This window comes from Oncorhynchus gorbuscha, linkage group LG01 (assembly GCF_021184085.1).
Source record: "Oncorhynchus gorbuscha isolate QuinsamMale2020 ecotype Even-year linkage group LG01, OgorEven_v1.0, whole genome shotgun sequence".
NCBI classification, from domain to species: domain Eukaryota; kingdom Metazoa; phylum Chordata; class Actinopteri; order Salmoniformes; family Salmonidae; genus Oncorhynchus; species Oncorhynchus gorbuscha.
The window spans coordinates 52604704-52627987 of NC_060173.1; the positions used below are offsets into that span (position 1 = coordinate 52604704).

General features: G+C 41.6%; 2 protein-coding genes across 3 annotated transcripts in view; one reads left to right on the forward strand and one right to left on the reverse strand.

The window, feature by feature from the left end:
* Positions 1–16160, reverse strand: scamp2 (secretory carrier membrane protein 2). The gene is made up of 9 exons (XM_046356304.1): positions 16004–16160; positions 8573–8650; positions 8290–8376; positions 7802–7916; positions 7218–7346; positions 6256–6415; positions 5705–5806; positions 4077–4194; positions 1–3418 (listed from the first exon to the last, which is right to left on the reverse strand). The coding sequence occupies exons 1-9, from the start codon at positions 16058–16060 to the stop codon at positions 3269–3271; spliced, it is 996 nt and encodes a 331-aa protein (XP_046212260.1). The 5' UTR covers positions 16061–16160; the 3' UTR covers positions 1–3268.
* The window catches only part of mpi (mannose phosphate isomerase), a 12714-nt gene continuing 4855 nt past the window's right edge, over positions 15426–23284 (forward strand). Inside the window, exons 1-5 of one of the 2 annotated variants that reach the window (XM_046356290.1) lie at positions 15426–15588; positions 17305–17432; positions 20315–20515; positions 20687–20828; positions 21469–21648. In XM_046356290.1, coding sequence (XP_046212246.1) covers positions 15546–15588; positions 17305–17432; positions 20315–20515; positions 20687–20828; positions 21469–21648 — 694 coding nt within the window. In that variant the 5' untranslated portion in view covers positions 15426–15545. Of the gene's footprint in view, positions 15589–16669; positions 16826–17304; positions 17433–20314; positions 20516–20686; positions 20829–21468; positions 21649–23284 lie in introns of those variants that run through there. The other variant, XM_046356282.1, reaches the window with a different exon arrangement.

Consider the following 23284-nt stretch of genomic DNA (forward strand, 5'->3'; position numbering starts at 1 on the left):
TCAATTAAAGCAACCATTTTTATTAGATAGTTAACTTAGTGTCTATTAACATTGAAATACAAAAGGCAATATATAATTCTCCACTCCCAACACATTGCAGGCAAATGGTCATATTCACACAGATATTAAGAAAACTAAATATATTTCAATATCAAGTAACAATGATTCAGAAAATTAAATATTTACCCATTAGTAAACCATTAGCTTGAATATTACATTCTTCATAAGAGTTATTGATTTGCTTAGTTGATCTCAGACAATTGTTACATTTAAACAGACAATGAATACATACTCTTGTGAAGGTGACAAATGAAAATGACAAAATAGATAGTTTACATCAATCCATTCACCAATCCATTCACAAATCATTTAGGTGCTGGTCTTCCTCTAGGAAACTTAGGGGAAAATCTATTCTGTTACAGTAGCTAGGTTTCCATCCATTCACAAATCATTTAGGTGCTGGTCTTCCTCTAGGAAACATCTATTCTGTTACAGTAGCTAGGTTTCCATCCATTCACAAATCATTTAGGTGCTGGTCTTCCTCTAGGAAACTTAGGGAAACATCTATTCTGTTACAGTAGCTAGGTTTCCATCCATTCACAAATCATTTAGGTGCTGGTCTTCCTCTAGGAAACGTAGGGAAACATCTATTCTGTTACAGTAGCTAGGTTTCCATCCATTCACAAATCATTTAGGTGCTGGTCTTCCTCTAGGAAACGTAGGGAAACATCTATTCTGTTACAGTAGCTAGGTTTCCATCCAATTGACGACATATTTTCATCCGAATATTCAAAAATCCGCACAAAAACAATACACACATTTTCCCACAGGAGTTACGTTTCCATCAAATTGAGTTGTGGGTAGAATGCTGGGCGCGATGACATATTGGACATAAAAATAACTTTTGCGGAGAAATTCCCATTTTCTTTTTAAAGAAAAAAAGGAATATGTTTCCATCGTATTTTCAACTCTACTGATTTTTTTGTCACAACAAACGTTGCGTTACATAGAGAATGTGCCCATTCTGGTTTTGGCACGTGTGCTCTAGCCAACAGCTCGCAGATACAGTGCAGGTATAGCCTACTACACGATGAGATTATTAAAATGGACAAAAAGAGCAAGATTATGTTTGTCAAACAGCAGCCAAGCATCACCAAAATAAGACCCTGGATATTTATTGGAAAGGAGCATTAAGCCCATCACCTTGCACTTTCACCACCATGTGAAGTTCATCATTTATTTCATCTGTAGCCGAATAAACTGCATTTCTCATCGAGCAGTAGTGGGAGGACCACACAACATGACTCCCAAGTTGTTGTTTTTTAAATTTTTATTATTCACCTCTATTGCTCGCGTAATTCATTTAATTGACACAAAAAGAGCCCACCTTGTCTAGAGTTTTGTTCTGTCGATATTTTAAAAAATAAAATAAATCTAACATCTACTTTACACTCATACAAAAAGTTGGATGGAAACCTGGTTATTAAGAAATACTTTACGTTCATTTTTTTAAACCACTCAGCACTACCTTATCCAGCTTTGACTGACAACCACTTCACCCTGAAGTATATATATATTTTTTTTAAATCAAAAGTGGAGAAAAATCTATTTCGCATTGTTCACGTTTAGTCTTAGTGGCAAATCCATAGAATACAACAAAGCAATCATTTGTAGTTAGGATTAGGAATGTTAGTCTAACCGATACCTTTTTCACACTACTGAGCTAAGCTGAGCTGTACTGCACTGGCCTGGTTACTCATCCTCCATAGTTGACTGAACCGTACTGGAAAGAATAATGTGAAAAGAAAACACGACACGGGTCGACACGATACTACGAAAAGGTATTTGTCTCAATTCTCTTTTAATTCTTCCTTCAATCATGTCATTTTTCCCATAAAAAAGGTTAAGGCTTGGTTACCGTATGAACAAATGGCAACAGAGGCAAACTCAATAGGTGACACCTCACACAGGCATTGGTCAAGGCTTTGGTCAAGGCACAGGTCACGGCTTTGGTTAAAGGTGGAGTCCACGCCAAAATCCAAGTTTGCCAGATGCCACCATACCGTAAAAGGAGTGACTATCACAGAGTGGGCCTTTAAATTGTAAGCAGAGTCTATTCTGTGCTATCTGCACTAAGATCCCCATTGGTTTGAGATTGAGGCCGACAAGTTTCTTTGAATGCATGTGTAGTGATATCACAGACATTGTGAAATAGACCACTTTGAGGATATGAAAACGACAAAACTTTGGTTTCAGGGTGAACTGTCCCTTTAAGTTGTATGGGACAGTATATACTGACAAAACGACCTATATTCAACCCATTCTTACACAACACCAGTCTCTCATTGCCAAAGCCAATAAGCAGACGACAAACACAGAAGGCACTTTCTACAACGTGAAAAGATTGAAAACCAAAGTACCTCGTTTCGACGAGAACTGTCTGAAAAGGCTAACGAAATGGTGTAAATCTGAAAAGGACATTAGATTGTGATGCGCAAGTATAATGGCAAATGTGCATTTAATAATTACAGTAGCCCTGGTAACTAATAACCTAGGTGATTATCATAGTTCTTCTAGACTGAGTGCCCACTAAACTAAACTTCATGCATGATGCTTTTCATTCAGGTATCACCCTACTGAACGCAAAAACTCATTCTCTTCATTAGCACGTTGAAATTGAAGGATGCTGAAAAGCCACCATTGTTGGAAGTCCCAACATGTGGTTACTTTACAACACAGTCAGACATGCGAGCAGGAATATACAAAGACTGAATTGACAACAAGCATAAAGCAAACAAAACACGCCATCTTCTCTATGACACGACCAGGACACACACACACCTAAAAGAGAACACCGACACATACGCGAACAGAGGACATTGCAAAAAAGAAAAAGTGCACACATACTGAAAAACACCGCAAGATTTCGCAATCATTCGACTTTACATTCTGAAAAAGCACAGCAGGGACAATTTCCTACTCAAGTGCCCTTTTTTTTGGGGGGGGGCTGTCAGGTGACCACAGCTCATATATTTAAAAAAAGAACAGATCCCAGATCAGGCCTTACGGAAGCCCCAGCAGACAGACTGCTGGTCAAGTCAATGGTGGTTTCTTCGACGGAGGCTCCATGGTATGACCTATAAGGGATTGCTGACAGCAGGTTGTGGGGGATCCATCCCCATCCCAAAAAGGTGGTGTGTTGGTGGGCGTTGGATGGATGGAAGAGGGGAAGGGCGTATCTGGGGTTTAAGTTAGCCCGGGCCTGGGTCTAGTTGTTCCCCTGAAAAGTTCCGGAGGCGGCGGAGGAGGCTGCGGAGGTGGCGGCCGTCTGGAAGGACTTGTTGGTGAGCATGCCCTGGGAGAACTCCTGCTGGGCCTTCTGGAAGCTGGCCCCGGTACGCCGGTACTGGCTGTGCACCTGGGAAAGGAGGTGACCCAGGCATTAGGGTCTATAGATTCTATACTGATAGGTGTAGAGGTGGAAGTGCAATGAACTATGATATTTGTATTATGGCTGGGATAATATACCAGTATCGCGATACTCATTAGTATCGTGGGCAAGGAAACCAAACACAAAGAAGATTTAACTTCTTTAGGAAAACAGCCCTAATGTTGTAAACAAACATCATTATGTTGTCATCCAGAGTCACATGTATTTATTTTCCATGCTGTGGCACAACATGTAATTATTTTAAATTTATTTTTATTTTTTTTACATATAGCAGGTTTTTTTTTTTCATCATTTTTGCCAAAACATCCCGGCCCTAATTTGTAGTGGGATGTAGCAGTCAGTCTATTGTCGAATGTAGAACATAAACTGAGCGAGTACGTCAATTGCAGTCATGTAGAGTACCAGTCATGTGTTCTCGTAAGAACGGTATACCGTAGCTTGAACAGAACTGAACAATGGGATTTGTAGTCATCACGTCGATACAAGTTTACAGTACAGCACCACAGTCATACTGGAGAAAAAAAATTGTGCTCAGTCACAAGTAAAAATGTTAAAAAACTGTTTTGTCCCCAAGTCTGGATATGTAAAGTTATGACATACAGGTAGGTACTGTAACGCCACATACCATCTTCAGTAGGATGACTGACAGCACAGCGCAGACGGTGAAGAAGCAAGCCACCACGATCATGATGGCTCCCACTGCCTTGTTGGTGCTGATGATGGTGAACGAGGCGATCCAACCACTTGGAATCAAAGAGAGGGATACATATAGGGTCATTCGTTTCATTTAGTCTAATATGCGAATGTATTGTCCAATTAAATTATGTTATTCACCATTGAACTATATTCTTTGGTTTCAATTCACAATATTTATAGAATTTCCCAAAACTCTATTTCATTGACAAAACATGGGGGGGGGGGTTTATTTATGAAAAATAAATTCAGATAAGTTCATATAATTGATCAACTATTCAAAGCAATGCATTGAGTTCTGCTAGATTGTAGTAAGCTAGTCACTTTTGACAATGAACCACCTGGAAGTCATCCTCAGCGACATCTATTTATCCGCTATTTTACCAGGTAAGTTGACTGAGAACACGTTCTCATTTGCAGCAACGACCTGGGGAATAGTTACAGGGGAGAGGAGGGGGATGAATGAGCCAATTGTAACCTGGGAATTATTAGGTGACCGTGATGGTTTGAGGGCCAGATTGGGAATTTAGCCAGGACACCGGGGTTAACACTCTTACGATAAGTGCCATGGGATCTTTAATGACCTCAGAGAGTCAGGACACCTGTTTAACGTCCCACCCGAAAGACGGCACCCTACACAGGGAAGTGTCCCCAATCACTGCCCTGGGGTATTGGGATATTTATTTAGACCAGAGGAAAGAGTGCCTCCTTCTGGCCCTCCAACACCACTTCCAGCAGCATCTGGTCTCCCATCCAGGAACTGACCAGGACTTCAGAAGCAAGCCAGCAGTGGTATGCAGGGTGGTATGCTGCTGGCATACACCATTCTGACGAAGAGCCAAATTGTAAGAAGCTTCATGTTTAAATCAGACAAAGGAAAGCACAACTGAACAGATGGATAGGAAGTAAGAAAGACCCGAGGCCTTGGGAGAATCTCAATTGCATTTCCTTGATTCCCAACCTTCTCATACAACGGGTTCCGAGAAGGAGGTGAGGAAAGAGTATGCAAGGAATCAAGCAAATGAAATGTACATTCTCCCCCCTTTTTGAATTGCATTTTTCCCCCAGAAACATCCACTTGGCCGACCTAAACAATAGGATGGATAGGTGTAAGCAAAATGGTGATGTTTCTGCCTAGCCTCACCACGGGACATAGGGGACCGTTCACCATATTGCTTGCTTACACCCACTGTATCTAATTCGCTCAGATCTGCCAACACTGGATGGGGTTGTAGTATTGGAAGAGGGCCAGAAGAGGAGAGTTACTGCAGGAAGAGCAGAAGGAGCCAAAGCCTCTCACTTACAGAGGAGTCTTTATGAGGAAAGAGAGACTCCAGTAGGAGGTAATCTGTCAAAGACATGACAAGAAGAGAGAGAGCGGAGATGGGCGAGATAAAGAGAGATTGAGATTTCTCTCTAAGGCCAACATGTACACCTCCGTACGTACACACAGAGGTGCAAAAAAACACAGGCACACATGCACAAAAACACATATGTGCACACACAACCCCCCCTCCACATACAGAAAAACATTATAGCGTCCCATTCACTCAGACCCACCTGTTTCCCCACTTGGGGATGCCCACAGACTGGATGACGAACAACACCACTTGGCAGAAGAACACAAAGAAGAACAAGAAGAAACTGAAGGAGCTGTCCGTCCTGCAAAAGAAGTGAGAGCGAGGGCACACAGGGTTGAGCGAACTCACATTGGATGTTAATTCCATAACCGAATCAGGCAGTTCTTTGGGAAGTAAAACCCTTCATTTTATGAACTACTCTGTGCCTCCGTGTCTGGTTCGTCCCTTACAGGTATTTGGCTATTGGACAGGATGCCAACAATATCAAAAATGTCATGATCATTGTACTACCGGGCATGAAAGTCAAGACTGAAAAATCACTTCTATTGCAAGTATTTAAACCTTCCTTCAACACCGTGCAATGTTAAAACGTTGTCCACCAGTGCAATGCAAATAAATTGGGTGCCAAAATGTGCTTGACGCAAATATGGTAAGAAATAAATTGAGATTGGGGCCAAAACAGGAAAACTGTCCCTTTAAGCTATTCCATAATTCCAACGCAACAGTAGGTCAGTCAATCCTTGTACTCACTTGAAGGCCTTGTAGACGGGTCTGTACCAGCAGAGGAAGGAGCAGGGGGCGAACAGGATGAACCAGAGGATGGACAGGCCAAAGTCCACGCCATACACGGAATCCGCAGTGAAGTAGGCCAAACATGCCAGCAAGTTGAGGAACAGAGTCACGCAGTGGACTGGAGGGAGGGAGAGGGTTGCATTCATTAGGCACCAAATGGAAGAAAACTGACAAACATGGCGAGGCAACCTGGTCTCATTTTTGTTTTCCGTTGCAAAACTTATGGAATTGTTTTAAGAGGGTCATACCATGGATCATTTAGCTATTTGATTTGGAATTTTATGACCCGGTACCGGGATAACTTCAGACTAATCTTGTGGACATTGTAAAGCAAAACATGTACAACATCTACGCGTTTGTGACAGTCTCAGCTTTTTTGATGGCAGAGTCATATTAGTTTGGAGCCCAAACCGTTCGGACGCTACAGACAAAAGTTGGCAAATCGGCGGTACCGACTTCAGACGAGGCCCATGAAAACGTATCCTGGCCTGACAAACACCGCTGTAGCTCTGGCACCTTCCACACCGAAGATGCGGGAAGGCCGACATGGGAGGATGTGGTGGATTGAGACGCAACCCGTGCAACAAACAGTATATCTGTAGCTTAAACTGACAGCTTTTCAATGGGGATTTTGTTATTCTGCTCTTTAGACTTCCACGCGGACATAAACTCGATGGGGTATTAAAGAAGGGTGGGCAGTGCGTCACATTACAATATAAGTCAGCATCTTTGCGGTATTTAACAAAGTAACAAACCAGTCTCTGTGGTAGTACTGCATGCGCGCACACACACACACACACACACACACACACACACACACACACACACACACACACACACACACACACACACACACACACACACACACACACACACACACACACACACACACACACACACACACACGACAGTATACTTACACATCCACAGATAGTAAATCATCTTGCAGACCTTCTGGTACTCCACGGGAATCTCCTCTGAGAAGTCCTGGTAGAAGCAAGGCTTGATGGGAAAGATCTTGGGAAGAGGTGGCCAGTTGTTTTCTTTGCCTATTACAATAGAAATTCATTGATTAACATTCAATCAATCACTTTTTCCAACAGCTCCATTGCCAAAATGTTCAATGTATCCTGATTGATCCTCCTCTTTCCCAAGATTATTCCATTCATGAATTAGAATTTCAATTCACTTCCTGGCTTGCCTGAAATGAAGTGGGCATTGACCCCGTCCCTGCTGTAGAGGTAAGGAATGTCAGAGGCAGGGCTGGGGTCAATTCCATTTATTCAGGAAGTGAAATTGAAATTGCAAACTGAAATTCCAGCAATTGCAGTTGTTCTTCCTGAATTACTACATAAAAGTCCTGGAACTTCTGTTATCCTCCTGAATTGTTTGAATTGAAATTGACCCTAAAACTTGTTGAGAAGGTAGGATATCTTTCAGAGCGCGAGCGGTGTATACAAGGGCGTGGCATGTATAGGGAGAGAATAGAGTGAAGGGGAGTGACCTGTGGAGGCTCCCCTGCTCTGAAGTGCCTGCTCTCTGCGATCCAGGTCTGCAGCCTTCCTCTCCAGCTCCTCCTGCTGCCTCAGCAGGCTGGCCTGGGCTGCAGCCGCCGTGGCCTGCAGAGACGGAAGGGGAGAGAGGACAGGTCACAATTTGGCTGTGTGGTTCACATACATGTATGATAATAATATTAACGTAATCAGTGACTTATCTCATGAAACGACACAAATAGTTTTAGGCAAACAATATATGCTTTTGCTCACGGTATACGTGTCCCCTTTCTGTCCACTGAGGTAATTTCTGGACTATAAATCTGTCCATTTAAGGGAGCCCTTTTGGCACCCCCAGAAGCAAAAAAAATCCATATAGCTTAAAATCAGTATGGCCAGGTAGACAGTCAAATGTGAAAAAGTCTATATTTTCAGTCTCATGCGAAGACGTTGATGGCTTTGGTTTCATAGTGAACTAGTGACAAGCGCCATCACTGACCTTTGGGCCGGGCTCTGTGGACGGCTGGAGCACGGCAGGCTGGGAAAGGGTGGTGGAAGCCGGAATGGTGGGCCCTGATAGGCCAGCCTGAAACAGGAAAGACACATGGCAGAATGAAAAAGGTGGGACAAACACCAACACACAATACAGCAATCTGTGATCAACAGGCAACAATCTAGTCCACATGAGTTACTGTACGGTAGTTTTAATCAGTGAGTGGTTTGGTGTATTACAGAGTGTGTATGTGTGCGTTCATGCTAGGGTAAAAAGCAGGTCATCTTACCGTCTGATGGTCTGGGAAAGGGTTAAATTGCTCAATGTGGTCTACACCAGAGTTGGTCACTTGTGTAACTGAGGGATCCTGAAACAAAACAACACATTTTCTCTTCAATATTATGGGCAAATCCACAGTCATGCTTTGACTCAGATGTTTCACTTGAAAATGTATGCCAAACGAAAAACTTTTGATTTCAAAGTTTAACAAATGATACAACTCTATGCACAAGGACTACTTTATAAATGATTTACACAGAATTTCACAAAAACACATTTATTGTAAAATTGCGCAGATATTTAATGCGACCACGCTTTCCAAATAACTCTGTTAAATATCTATTCTGAATTAAGATTCAAAGAATTCTGCAGAAAGAATGGGATGTCAGCTATGACATGAAAAAAAATGGTTTTGTTTATTGAACTACAGTAGATAAATCAGATTAACACCCGATAACAGAATGTCATAATGGATCCCTGATCTGTACTATACAGAAATGCATAATTGTGAATGTCATTCTCTTCATGGTGATGCATCCTGAATAGGTACACAAAGATAGAAATATGCAATATCCTTCTTTTGCATATTTTGGTAATATTCTACACACTGGCTATTATTGTAATGAGCTCCGTCCCCAAACAAGACTACATTTGGTTGGTCCGAACCAGACCAAATCTGAAACAATCACAGAAGTTTGTTTTACAAGTTTGGACATTACAGCTCACTATAGTACAGTAGATATGTTAAGTACAGTACAATGCATTATACAGTACTGCACTCTACTTTCCTTTACTGTGTAAATTTGAGAAACATAGACATCTATGATTGGTCCAATTTGGTCTCTCCCTCTTTGTTTAAAGAAAAAACAGTTATGAGCTGAACATAGCAATATGCCAGTGGAAGGGAGGACAGTAGCAAGTTACCCAACTGTGGTTTATGACTACTATGATTTCCCATTGTAGCCAATTCAGTTGCAGTAATTCCAACACTGATTTTTCTTTAATTCAGTTACTGATTAAGTGTTTTTTTTTGTGTGTTTTTTTTTTAAATCACTTAATAATGAAACAAACTTCATATCAGTAAAAACACAAACTAATTGGTAGGTCTACCCTTATCTGTTAGTTTGGTTATTCTCCCTACTCATGAGGGAGAGAAATGAGAAAATATCTTAAAAGGTATTTGGATTTTTTGGTAACAGAGTTACAAGGCACAAAGCAAATGTTTCTTGAATTTACAGAAGGCAAATCATATCTCCAAAACCAAATATAGGTGTTGATATTAATTGGCATGGGTCTTTACTTCAACATTATTATGTTTTGATCCATTTCTAATAAAATGTTAAGACTTTTTCTGGTAGATGACCCTTTATCCATCTGGTTGACCAGAAATCAAAGCCTTTTTCCAATCCTGAAAATTAGGAATAAGCAAATGGTTTAAACATTTATATATGCCTTCATTTCTCAAAAAGAAAGACTACTACGCTTGTATTGGACATGCTCCTGTTTGACTTCACATGTTGTTGCTCGTGGGTCCTTTTAGACAGAAACGCCAATATGCAACACTCATTCTTATTATTACGACATAATCGTCTCATCTAATAGACCTAATTGATCCGTCACGGGAAAGAATGCGACGGAACATTGACAATGTTCACGTGACGCACGTAGCCTTTCATTTCAGAGCTCACGTAAAAAGAGAGTGCTTATGAATTATTGTGATATCGAATAGCTCAAGACGTTTCATTTCCTGAAGTCAAAAAAAGAAATGTAGCAAAAATTTAAAATCAGGGACAACCACATTCATCCCGGAGTCCAGTTTGACTTAATATTTCAGTTGGCATCAAGAGAAAAGATTGATGTTAGCCTAAGCTAGACTAATTATTTACAGGACCGTTTAGAAAACTTCCAAGTAAAGGCTGAATGACCCCTGGCCCGAGAGCAGAGCAATACAAACAAACAAAATCCAGAAGAGACATGGGGGTTGATATGAACAGGTGGGAGTCGGTCTGCTCTCAGCACATGATAATGTGTCACACATGAAGTCATGTGACACATAGGCTTTATAATCTGATTTGCGTAGTAGCCATCAGCCCCTCTGACACACCTGGCAGCTTTCCCAAGAAGGATGAAGAGACATCCCTGCCATTTAACAATTCAATCAGTTAAATAGATGGCAAACCCTGGTAATCATTGGTGACCACAAAAAATATGGATACAGTGCATTCGGAGAGTATTCAGACTAGAGGTCGACCGATTAGGTTTTTCTCAACGCTGATACCGATTATTGGAGGACGATTTTTAAAATGTATTTGTAATAATGACAATTACAACAATACTGAATGAACCCTTATTTTAACTTAATATAATACATCAATAAAATCAATTTAGCCTCAAATAAATAATGAAACATGTTCAATTTGGTTTAAATAATGCAAAAACAAAGTGTTGGAAAAGAAAGTAAAAGGGGAATGTGTGCCATGTAAAAAAGCTAACGTTTAAGTTCCTTGCTCAGAACATGAGAACATATGAAAGCTGGTGGTTCCTTTTAACATGAGTCTTCAATATTCCCAGGTAAAAAGTTTTAGGTTGTAGTTATTATAGGAATTTATAGGACTATTTCTCTCTATACCATTTGTATTTCATATACCTTTTGACTATTGGATGTTCTTATAGGCACTTTAGTATCGCCCCTAGCTGGGCTCGAAACCAGGAACACGTCGAGCGTTACCCATCGCTCCACAAAATCCGCGGCCCTTGCAGAGCAAGGGGAACAACTACTCCAAGTCCCAGAGCAAGTGACGTTTGAAACACTATTAGCACGCTAACTAGCTAGCCATTTCACATTGGTTACACCAGCCTAATCTTGGGAGTTGATAGGCTTGAAGTCATAAACAGCGCAATGCTTGAAGCATGCTGGCAAAATGCAAAAAAGTGCTGTTTGAATGAATGCTTATGAGCCTGCTGCTGCCTCAGTCACACTGCTCTATCAAATCATAGACTTAATTATAACATAATAACACACATAAATACGAGCCTTAGGTCATCAATATGGTCGAATCCGGAAACTATCATCTCGAAAACAAAACGTTTATTCTTTCAGTGAACCGTTCCGTATTTTATCTAACGGGTGGCATCCATAAGTCTAAATATTCCTGTTACATTGCACAACCTTCAATGTTATGTCATAATTACGTACAATTCTGGCAAAGATCTGGGGAAGGGTACCAAAACATCTCTGTAGCATTGAAGGTCCCCAAGACAGTGGCCTCCACTATTCTTAAATGGAAGAAGTCTGGAATCACCAAGACTCTTAATAGAGCTGGCCGCCCGGGCCAAACTGAGCAATCAGGGGAGGACGGACTTGGTCAGGGAGGTGATCAAGAACCAGAAGATCACTCTGAGTAACAGAGTTTTTCTGTGGAGATGGGAGAACCTTCTAGAAGGACAACCATCTACGCAGCACTCCACCAATCAGACCTTTATGGTAGAGTGGCCAGACAGATGCCACTCCTCAGTAAAAGGCACATGACAGCCCACTTGGACTCTCTGTTCTGATGAAACCAAGATTGAACTCATTGGCCTGAATGTCAAGCGTCACGTCTGGAGGAAACCTGGCACCATGCCTACAGTGAAACGTGGTGGTGGCAGCATCATGCTGTGGGGATATTTTTCAGTGGCAGGAACTGGGAGACTAGTCAGGATCGAGGGAAAGATTAATGGAGAGAGAGATCCTTGATGAAGTCCTGAGCACTCTGGAGCAGGTTCTCAGACTGGGGCAAAGGTTCACCATCCAACAGGACAACAACCCTAAGCACACAGCCAAGACAATGCAGGAGTGGCTTCGGGACAAGTCTCTGAATGTCCTTGAGTGGCCCAGCCAGAGTCCGGACTTGAACCTGATGGAACATCTCTGGAGAGAACTGAAAACAGCTGTGCAGAGATGCTCCTCATCCAACCTGACAGAGCTTGAGAGGATCTGCAGAGAAGAATGGGAGAAACTACAGAAAATACAGTGGTGCCAAGCTTCTAGCGTCATAATCATGAAGACTCTAGGCTGTGATCGCTGCCAAAGGTGCTTCAACAAAGTACTGAGTAAAGGGTCTGAATACTTATGTTATATATATATATTTTTTTTATAAAACTATTTCTAAAAACCTGTTTTTGCTTTGTCATTGTGGGGTATTGTGTGTATATTGATGAGAAAATGTTATGAACTTTAGAATAAGGCTGTAACGTAACAAAATGTGGAAAAAGTCATGGGGTCTGAATTCCTTCAGAATGGACTGTATGTTTGAAGTAGTTTGGGAGACAAATGATGACGGCAGAAACATACATAAGCCAAATAACGATAATAAGGTGTAGGCCTAACCAACAAGAAATACAAGACGGGACGCTCTCTCAACAATACAGTAATAACAACCAGGGAGTGGTGTTGTCTATAGAGAAACCAGTGAAATAGCCTAGCAGCCTACTAGAAAGTAGACTTTGATAAAGTTACACCAGACAATCCTATATAGGCCACCCTGGCAGTGTGTGTGTGGTCACCAATGATTACCAAGGTTTTCCAGTTTCACAAACCCATAGCTAAAGGCGAACTCGTATCTAATCCAACGGCGAGTCAGACTTCATCTCCGAATTCATAATTGAGTAATATAACGCCCAGAATTGCAATATCAGACATGTGAACAGCAGCTGTGAACTGTAGGCTGAGCTATTTGTTCAGGCGCATACACACCCCGCAAGCAAACAGTCAGTACCATTGCGAACCAGAGACAGCGAAAGTACAGGAAGAGCGATTGCTTTGCAACTCTTAGCTACCATTGAAGTAATTGTAGGTCTGAATCAAAATGTGACCTGGTTACAGTAATACTGTTTTTCACTCTACGAGTAGCAAACACAGAGCGTGCTATATAGCCTACTTGGTATTTGGTTTCTGTAAGTTCTGATTGAAACAGTGGATATGATTTGTTAAGCCTAGATTTTGCATTCTGTCAACATTACACACTAGGCCAGTCCTTTAACTGATGGCAAACGTACTGAAATTTGGTATTGTACACTAAAGTATGCAGCATTCTATATGCAGAGGTATTGTTAGAATATACTGTAAAATACTCAAATGGGACAATGCAACCACCCTAATGTTTAATGGACTTACCAGCTGTGGCTCTAGCCAATAGAAGAAGTTTGATCTACTCTACATAGTAATGAGTCAAAGGAAACATTACAGAATTTTGCAGTTGCAAGATCTCTAGCATTCATTCGGACAAATTCAGCCTACTGCTCTTGATCAAAGATAATTTATATTCATGCCTAGCCTATATGCTATCTCGCTGCTGTGCAATTGAGTTTGTTCAGCTTATCTCTCTCACACTTCCTTGATGACCAGTGTGGCCATAAGCATGTTCAATTAATTTTGTTAAAGTCTATAGAGAGATAGGCCCTTTGTAAAAAGGTGTAGCTGAACTGTAGACCTACAGCCTAGACATCATGGAAGCAATGAAGTCAGTCCACACAGCCTGATCTCAAACTAGACGTAACATAGTACAGTAAACGTACATCCAGGACACTCAAATTACACTGAACAAAAATATAAAACACAACATGTAAAGTGAAGTCACCAGAAATGTCACCCATTGAGCGAGTTTGGGATGCTCTGGATCGACATGTACAACAGCATGTTCCAGGTCCCACCAATATCCAGCAACTTTGCACAGTCATTGAAGAGGAGTGGGACAACATTCCAAAGGCCACAGTCAACAGCCTGATCAACTCTATGTGAAGGAGATGTGTTGTGCTGCATGAGGCAAAATGGTGGTCACACCAGATACTCACTAGTTTGCTGATCTACGCCCCTACCTTTTACTTAAGGTAACTGTGACCAACAGATGCATATCTGTATTAACAGAAATCCATAGATTAGGGTCTAATGAATTTATTTAAATTAACTGATTTCCTTATATGAACTGTAACTCAGTCAAATCTTTGAAATTGTTGCATGTTGCGTTTATATTTTTGTTCTGTATATGTGTACACTTCTGTGTGTGTGTGTGTGCGCGTGCATGTCTGTGTGTAGTGCTTTTGTGTACCATTTTAATTAGGAAAGCAACAGTATTCTGATGCCCTGTGTATTTACTTGAGAGTGTGTGTAAGACTATGTATACCAGTCTGTCTGTCTACCTGTGAACTGTCTGTAAAATCTTTGAAATTGTACCATGGTTGCGTTTATATTTTTGTTTCGTGTGGAATTATATTTTAGGTCTTCATAAATCTCATCACGGGCAACTTCATACTACTTTTTAGCTACTTAGCATGTTAGCTAACACTTCCCTAACCCTTAGCCCCACTAACATTAGCCACCTAGTTAGTGTTAGCAACGATGCTTCAGAAGAGATGGGAAACTCCACTGGAATCGTATTATGTATTTTGCACATGCATCAACAGGCTGTGCGGTGCATTCTGGGGTATTTTGGGACAAAGAGAATTGTCCTTTAAGGAGTGAATGGGAGTCAATTGAGCACTAGCTCAACAACCCAACATGAGCATGAATTTCATCAACATCACAAATATTTTCCGAGATGTGAGATAATTAACTTGCCATCTGTATTATTGTATAGCTTTGGAATCGTGACATCACGTACTGTCAGGGAAAATAGGCAAGCTTCTCGACTCATAACCTGACTCTGAGAAGGGATTGCGTGACAATTATCTTAGCAACCGCGTGATGCGGCATAACAACGTGAACACAATTGGTCGATAGTCTGCTGCTTGAGGTATTATATTTTACACATTCCTCCATTGATTGCACAATGGGGTTCCGATCTCCTTTCTCTAATATCTCTGGTGTTAGCAACCTAGCTAATGTTGCCCCAACAAATATGAATTTGTAACATATCACACGCTTTGCAAATTCACAACATATATGCATATCATATGAAACGGAACATTTATCAGACCAATTGGAGTGTATCGGATTTACATTTACTATGATATGTCTACCCCTGAGTCCAGGTTGGTTCCCATCTAAAGGTAAGCTGAATTGTTTCGGTTGATGAAAAACAGACGATACAGACAATGTGCTCACTAACAGTAGCCTACCCCAAGATCGTATAGCCTATGTCATGGCGTGCTAACTTGTGGAATTCCATATTATTTTTAAAAAGAAGTAGTAGACCAGTCTATCAGCTTGTAAACGATTTCCTTTATCAAATTTGTATTTAGCCACATTTGCAACTTCCTGTAGCTGAGAGAATGGCGAAACCCCACCCTCATTTGCAGACAATGACAAATTAGAGGCTGAAGCTTTGTCAATCATGCCACGTCGCCCGAATTAAACCCGGAACACACCCAACATGTTTCTTTGTGTTACTTTTTTAAAGCAAATATTGGTTAAAAGTTAGCAGCAACTTTGTATCAACTCTAGTGTGGAATGAAAGGGTCTTACTTGGAAAGGGTTGACATTGGACGAATCTGCAAATGGGTTATCGTCAAATCCCGACATTTTAATGGCGTTTTATAGATCTCCTCAAAGTATAAACAATACACAGTCCTCCTATCGTTTGATATGCTCCTTTTTATCGCACTGGTAACTTCCTGAAATGGAGTTTAGTGCGCAGACGTTGGTTACGTATGAGATGACGTCTACCTACGTCATTTGGCTAGTCAAGTAAGGCCCCCCACCTTTAGATCAAAATAGGTGTTTTGGGAGACTGCATGTCTCCGATTGATTTACAAAGCAAATAGACAAAACATTTGTGCATGTCTTTAATACTATTTTGAAACAATTCGAGGTGTATTAATGGCACTAGCCAGACCTATGTTTAAAAATACAATAATTTGGAAAATTCCCCCCTTAGGCTAATGTTGACAAGGTCAAGGCAATTTTATTTTAAAGAAACGATTATTTTAATTTGATCAGTAAACTGCAGCAGGGGGAAATACATACATAAGGTTGGGTTGAAAGTAACATATACATGCCGCGTTCAAAACAACTGGGAACTCAGAACTTGGAAATCTCCAACTGATTTTTAGGTCGGAAAATCGGTGCTCTAAAAAAATGACAGAGTATCCGATTTGTTATTCTGAGTTGGATGACCATTAAAAATGTTTCTCCGAGTTCCCGTTTGTCTTGAACGCACTGACGTCTGAAGTCAGAGATTTCAGAGTTCCCAGTTGTTTTGAACGCGGCATAGGATGAGCCCATGGCCATATAACGACGTCAGAACTACAGTGATAGCCGACGTTGCAGCCATGGAGGAAGTAAGAGGTGAAACATATTTATCTTTTTTTGTATTTATTTAATCCGTAAAATGCTTATAATGACACTGTCACATGTAGCGACAATGTCGCCATATAACCGCAATCGAACAGCAGAGCATGTTTTCGTATTTAAACATGAAGTAAAGCAACTCCATTCGCAAGCATCCATTGTAATTTTACCAGAGATTACGTACTGCACGCGAGCCACCTTCATAATAGAGCACGCAAACGCATTAGTTATCGTGTATCGTTTAGCATTCTGAAAATGAGAACACATTATTTACACGAGATATATTCGAATTAAAAGGTTGAGTTCAATAACCAATAAAATAGCTGATGTTTTGCTTTCAATGAACGCTGCAGATTCTGCAGTGCGGAGGGACTTACTCAAAAGTGCAATTCTCAGTCATATTGTAGACTTGTGATAAAATTGGTGTGCATGTTGTTCATATTGAAAGTTACGGTCTCTGTTTTCTCATTTTACAGTATTCCCGCTATCCTGTGCAGTGCAGAACTATGCATGGGGGAAGGTCGGTCTGGACAGTGAGGTGGCCAAACTGGTTGTTGGTGGGGATACCTCGGCTGTCATTGAAGATGACAAACATTATGCAGAGGTAAAATTCAGACAGTGGTGAACCGTGAATATTGGACCTAGGGCTTTAGCGGGGGTAAAAATATTCCTGAACGTCAAACTTCACCAATAGTCTAGCGACTACAATAGTGGCACATCTAAAGTGACCATAATTTGCGCACTCTGTGTAGGAGGGAATATTTTTTAATTAAAAACACATACACGGCCAAAAGAAAGAGCAGTCACACACAGCATACTGTTAAATGCGACCTATTCATTAAAGGCCAGTAGGCCCCCAATCATAACAAAAACATGAAGCATTTCCAAATCGAAATTTCCAATATACTTCCCATTGCGCACATCTGTTATCATGTTCAGCACAAAGTAACCATTGCTCTAAAGTATAAATGCAACAATTCTGCCCTAATACAGTTGAATGGCCATTGACTGAACAATGGCATTGATCACATGCGACCATTCATTCCTATGTGAAGACTCAATAGCCAGATTAAGCTAAATTAAGTCGTTTAAGATGGCTTTTCATGGAGATATAACATGTACAGTTTGAGCCACTCCAAGAAGTGAAGTTGCATGCTATCACAGTGCTGCCCCTTCTCATTCAGTAACTTTAGTTGAAAACCGACTGGGCTACTGCAGGCTGCCATTAAAAACCTCTTCAGGATCTGCCCTTTTTTCAATTTTTGCCTAAGATTACACACCCAACTCGTAACTGCCCTCAGCTCTGGACCTGAAGCAAGGATATGCATATTCTTGAAACACTTTGAAGGTTGTGTAAATGTTAAATTAATTTAGGGGAGTATAACACAGTACAAAAAAAACATATTTTTACAGATGTAATATCTTTGAAATGCAAGAGAAAGGCCATAATGTATTCTAGCCCTGGTGCAATTAACATTTTGGCCACTAGATGGCATCAGTGTATGCACCGTTTTAGACTGATCCAATAAACCACTGCATTTCTGTTCAAAATGTTGTATCAAGACTGCCCAAATGTGCCTAATTGGGTTTATTAATCCATTTTCAAGTTCATAACTGTGCACCCTCTCAAACAGTAGCATATTATTTTTTCACTAATAGCTACTGTAAATTGGAGAGTGCAGTTAGCTTAAATTCCTGTTAATCTTTCTGCCAGTATCAGATATGTCTGTCCTGGGATATGTCTGTCCTTGTTACTTACAACCTCAGGCTAATGTGATTAGCATATGTTAGCTCAACCGTCCCGCGGGGGACCCACCGTTCCTGTATAGGTTGTCATAGGTGGATACCTAGTCAGTAGTTCACCTGAAATGTGTCTTCCGCATTTAACCCAACCCCTTTGAATCTGAGAGGTACATTAGCAAGTAAATTATACTCTTCTGTGTGATTTTAAAATAATTGGTTCAAGGACATGCATCTGGTCTATTAAGCTATTATTATTATGACCATGATTGTCTTCAAAACATTACATTTTACACAGATTGACAACGAATATCTTCCTTTTCCCATTCAATATAAGGAGGGATCCTGTTTTCCGCTAACAATGCCTGCAGTACCGTGTCTTCAATGAGAGGAGGCAGTCGTTTTCCCCTGTAAATGGCAGATGTCCACCCCTAAAGAAATCCTGATTGGATTTTTTTTCCTCGTCCGTCCGTGTTAACCTTTTCAACACAAACTGAATAGAAATCAGAATAAAAATGTAAATTATATAAAAAATTAAAGTGACATTTTAATAAAGAATCAATAATTGTATAAATCCTTATGCTCTCTCTGAAGGTGTAGCCTATGGTGCCTTTTCCTCATTCCTGCCCTGCAGATAATTGTAATTTTTACAAAGCCCTTCAGGACTTTGGCTGAGAGTCTCTTACCCTTCAAGCTCCCTCAATGCCTGCCCTGTCACAAGTCATTCTTTATTTAGCTTCACAGGGAGGGTTTATCATAAAGGTCAATTTTATTTATCTGTTATTTTACCAGGTGACTGAGAACAGTCTCATTTGCAGCAATGACCTGGGGAGTAGGGGGATTAATGAGCCAATTGTAAACTGGGGATTATTAAGTGACCATGATGGTTTGAGGGCCAGATTGGGAATTTAGCCAGGACACCAGGGTTAACACCCCTACTTTTACGATAAGTGCCATGAGATCTTTAATGACCATAGAGTCAGGACACGTGTTTAACGTCCCACCCAAAAGACTGCACCCTACACAGGGCAGTGTCCCCAATCACTGCCCTGGGGCATTGAGATTTATTTTAGACCAGAGGAAAGAGTGCCTCCTACTGGCCCTCCAACACCACTTCCAGCAGCATCTGGTCTCCCATCCATTAACTGACCAGGACCAACCCTGCTTAGCTTCAGAAGCAAGCCAGCGGTGGTATGCAGGGTGGTATGCTACTGACATTAATAGGTCTGAGTATGGGAGTGGGGACGTGCTATGGTGAATGGGCAGATGTATTTTCATACTCCGCAATCAGCATCCATAGTCAATAGTCTGGGTGCCTTCTCCTGTTTGAGACAATCCTCTGGTCCTAAACAATAGCTTCCTAAGATGGCACCTAGGCTATTGTATATGTATTGAGAGAACCTGATCACAATGGATGACAAAGCTAAATCACAAAGTGATGTTAAATCTGTTTTTATATATATTTAAAGAGTCGCACACTCCGTGTATAACCTCCCAGGAATGTTTTGGGTAAAAAAGACCCTGAAGAAGGCAGTGATGCTGAAATGTTTTACTCAATAAATTACTAGGAGGTTATACGTATGGAGTGTGCATCTCTTTGTTTTTAGAGTTTATTCTCAGTTAGTCAGCGCCTCTACACTAAATAATATTCTCTGGGTGTGTGCCAGCTCATGCTTTATATTAAACTGTTTTAAAAGAGAAATACTCTATGGTCAATGATGTGGCCCCTCCCTGTGTGTCTTGCAGCTTTGGATGGGTGCTCACCCCAAAGGAGACGCCCTCATCAAGGACAACCGGATAGCCCAGAGGACGCTCGGTCAGTGGATTGCAGACTACCCAGCATGCTTGGGGTCAAAGGTGAAAGACACCTTCCAGGGCCAGCTTCCCTTCCTCTTCAAGGTCCTGTCGGTCAACACCGCTCTGTCAATACAGGCCCATCCGAACAGGGTAAGTCCTGGGTCGTGTTCATTAGGGCACACTGAATGAATGTCTACTGACCAACCCAAAAACCAAAGGGGAGGAGGGGGTTACATGTAGATATGGTGTATTTTGTTTCTATTCTAAATTTATTTCATTTTTAAAATTAAATTGCTCTTTTCCCATTGGCGCTCACACCAGGAGTTGGCTGGACGGCTCCATGCTCAGTTTCCAGAGCATTACCCTGACAACAACCACAAGCCTGAGATGGCCGTCGCACTCACCCATTTTGAAGGCCTCTGTGGCTTCAGGCCCGTGGAAGAGATCATTGGCTTTCTCAAATGTGAGTCCCATATCTTGCAGACTGTCCATTATCAGTGTTTTATAGTCCATGTTTTTAAAATGTATTCAACACCACAGCAGCTCAGTTGAGGGGTTTCCTTCATTTTAAGATGGAGATCAATGATTCTCAGTAATCCCTTTAAAGGGATAGTTCTCTTGAAGTGTTGTCTCATTGTTGACTTGCCTAGGGTATTGTCGTTTCCTCAACTATTTGTAAGTTTGTTACCTGGTTATTTAGCGACATCTAGAATATTCTGGCTAGCATCGTTGGAGAATATAGCAATGCTAGTGGAAACGGATTGTATCACTTAACAGTGCATTCAAAAGTATGGGGAATGCGGAGGAGTGGACCAAAAATGGCACCACTCTCTGTGGGAGGCAAAGCCCTCTCCCCACGCTTTTATTTTATCTACAGCTAACTGTTACCGTTCAAATCGTAGGAAATGTACTTTAAAACTGCACATGTTTCTCTCCTCCGCCAAGAGGGGAGCCACTCGTTTTTTTGGGGGGGGGGCACCAACCAAATCGTGCTTAGGGCCCCAAAAAGGCTAGAGCCGGCCTTGACTGTTACAATCCATCCGAGGATTGTATTCAAGTTTGCCGAGAGTGTAAAATGCGTGTGTGTGTCACCCCCCCCCCAGCCGTGCCAGAATTCCACGCTCTTGTAGGGAGCGAGACTGCAGAGGAGCTGGTGAGCAGTAGAGGGGAGGCGGGCCGCACCTCGCTGGCCCTGAAGAAGTGCTTCACCCGCATGATGAACTGTGAGAAGAAAGTGTTTGTGGACCAGCTCAACATGCTGGTGAAAAGAGTCACCGAGGAAGGTGAGCATCAAACAATAAGCATTTTGTTTTTGTGACACCATACACTTCATGTGGGTAGACGCCCAGATCTGTTTGTTCCGTATCACCAACTCCTATGGTCGTTGACATGTCAAGCCAAACATGACCTATTTGGCAACAGCCATAAAAGTTGCCAAGACTGCACAAACAGATCTGGGACAAGGCCTCAACTTTCTTGCGTACGTTTCAGAAAGAGGTTATTAAAAGATAATAACCGGGGTTAAAGCTCTTAGTCCCTGTGACGGAGTGCCGTCGTATGGATTCTGGAGAGGCTGCATTTGAGATCAGCGTAAATCTTTGGAAAGAAGTTTTGTGTCTTGTTAGATATGGATCCCAGTTTTACACGACTGTTTATTTCTCTACTTCAAATGCGTGCGTGGTATCGTTTTACAAACGCTGTTTTACAGCTGTAGCTTCATGCATGGTTTAGGGAGGCGCCGCTGCACAACATACTACTTAAAGGAGCAATGATATACGGTGCATTCAGGAAAGTATTCAGACCCCTTGACTTTTTACACATTTGTTAAATTACAGGCTTATTTTAAAATGTATTAAATTGTTGTTTTTTTACCCCTCAAATCTACACACAATCTACCCCAATAATGACAAGGCAAAAACAGGTTTTTAGAAATATTTGAAAATGTATAAAAAGAACAAACATCACATTTTACATCAGTATTCAGACCCTTTACTCAGTACTTTAAAGCGCCTTCAGCAGCGATTACAGTCTCAAATCGTTTTGGGTGTGACGCTACAAGCTTGGAACACCTGTATTTGGGGAGTTTCTCCCATTCGTCTCTGCAGATCCTCTCAAGCTCTGTCAGGTTGGATAGGGAGCGTCGCTGCACAGCTATTTTCAGGTCTCTCCAGAGATGTCCGATCGGGTTCAAGTTCGGGCTCTGGCTGGGCCACTGAAGTACATCGCAACTTGTTCTGAATCCTCTCCTGCGTTGTCTTGGCTGTGTGCTTAGGGTTGGAAGGTGAACCTTCACCCCAGCCTGAGGTCCTGAGCGCTCTGGAGCAGGTTTTCATCAAGGATCTCACCTTTGCTACGTTCATCTTTCCCCGAACTCGAAGCAGGCTGTCATGTGCCTTTTCTGAGGACTGCCTTCTGTCTGGCCACTCTACCATAAAAGTCTGATTGATGGTTGTCCTTTTGGAAGGTTCTCCCATCTCCACAGAGGAACTCTGGAGCCCTGTCAGAGTGACCACCGGGTTCTTGGTCACCTCCCTGACCAAGGCCCTTCTCCCCCAATTGCTCAATTTTGCCTTCTTCCATTTAAGAATGGAGGCCGCTGTGTTCTTGGACCTTCAATGCTGCAGAAATGTTTTGGTACCCTTCCCCAGATCTGTGCCTCGACACAATCCTGTTTCGGAGCTCTATGGACAATGCCTTCGACCTCATGGCTTGGTTTTAGCTCTGACATGCACTGTCAACTGTCTGACCTTTTTATATAGATGGGTGTGTGCCTTTCCATATCATGTCCTATCAATTGAATGTACCACAGTTGGACTCCAATCAAGTTGTTGATCATCCTTGATGTTTCTATGGAAACAGGAAGCACCAGAGCTCGATTTCGAGTCTCATGGTAAGGGGGTCTGAATACTTATTTTTGGT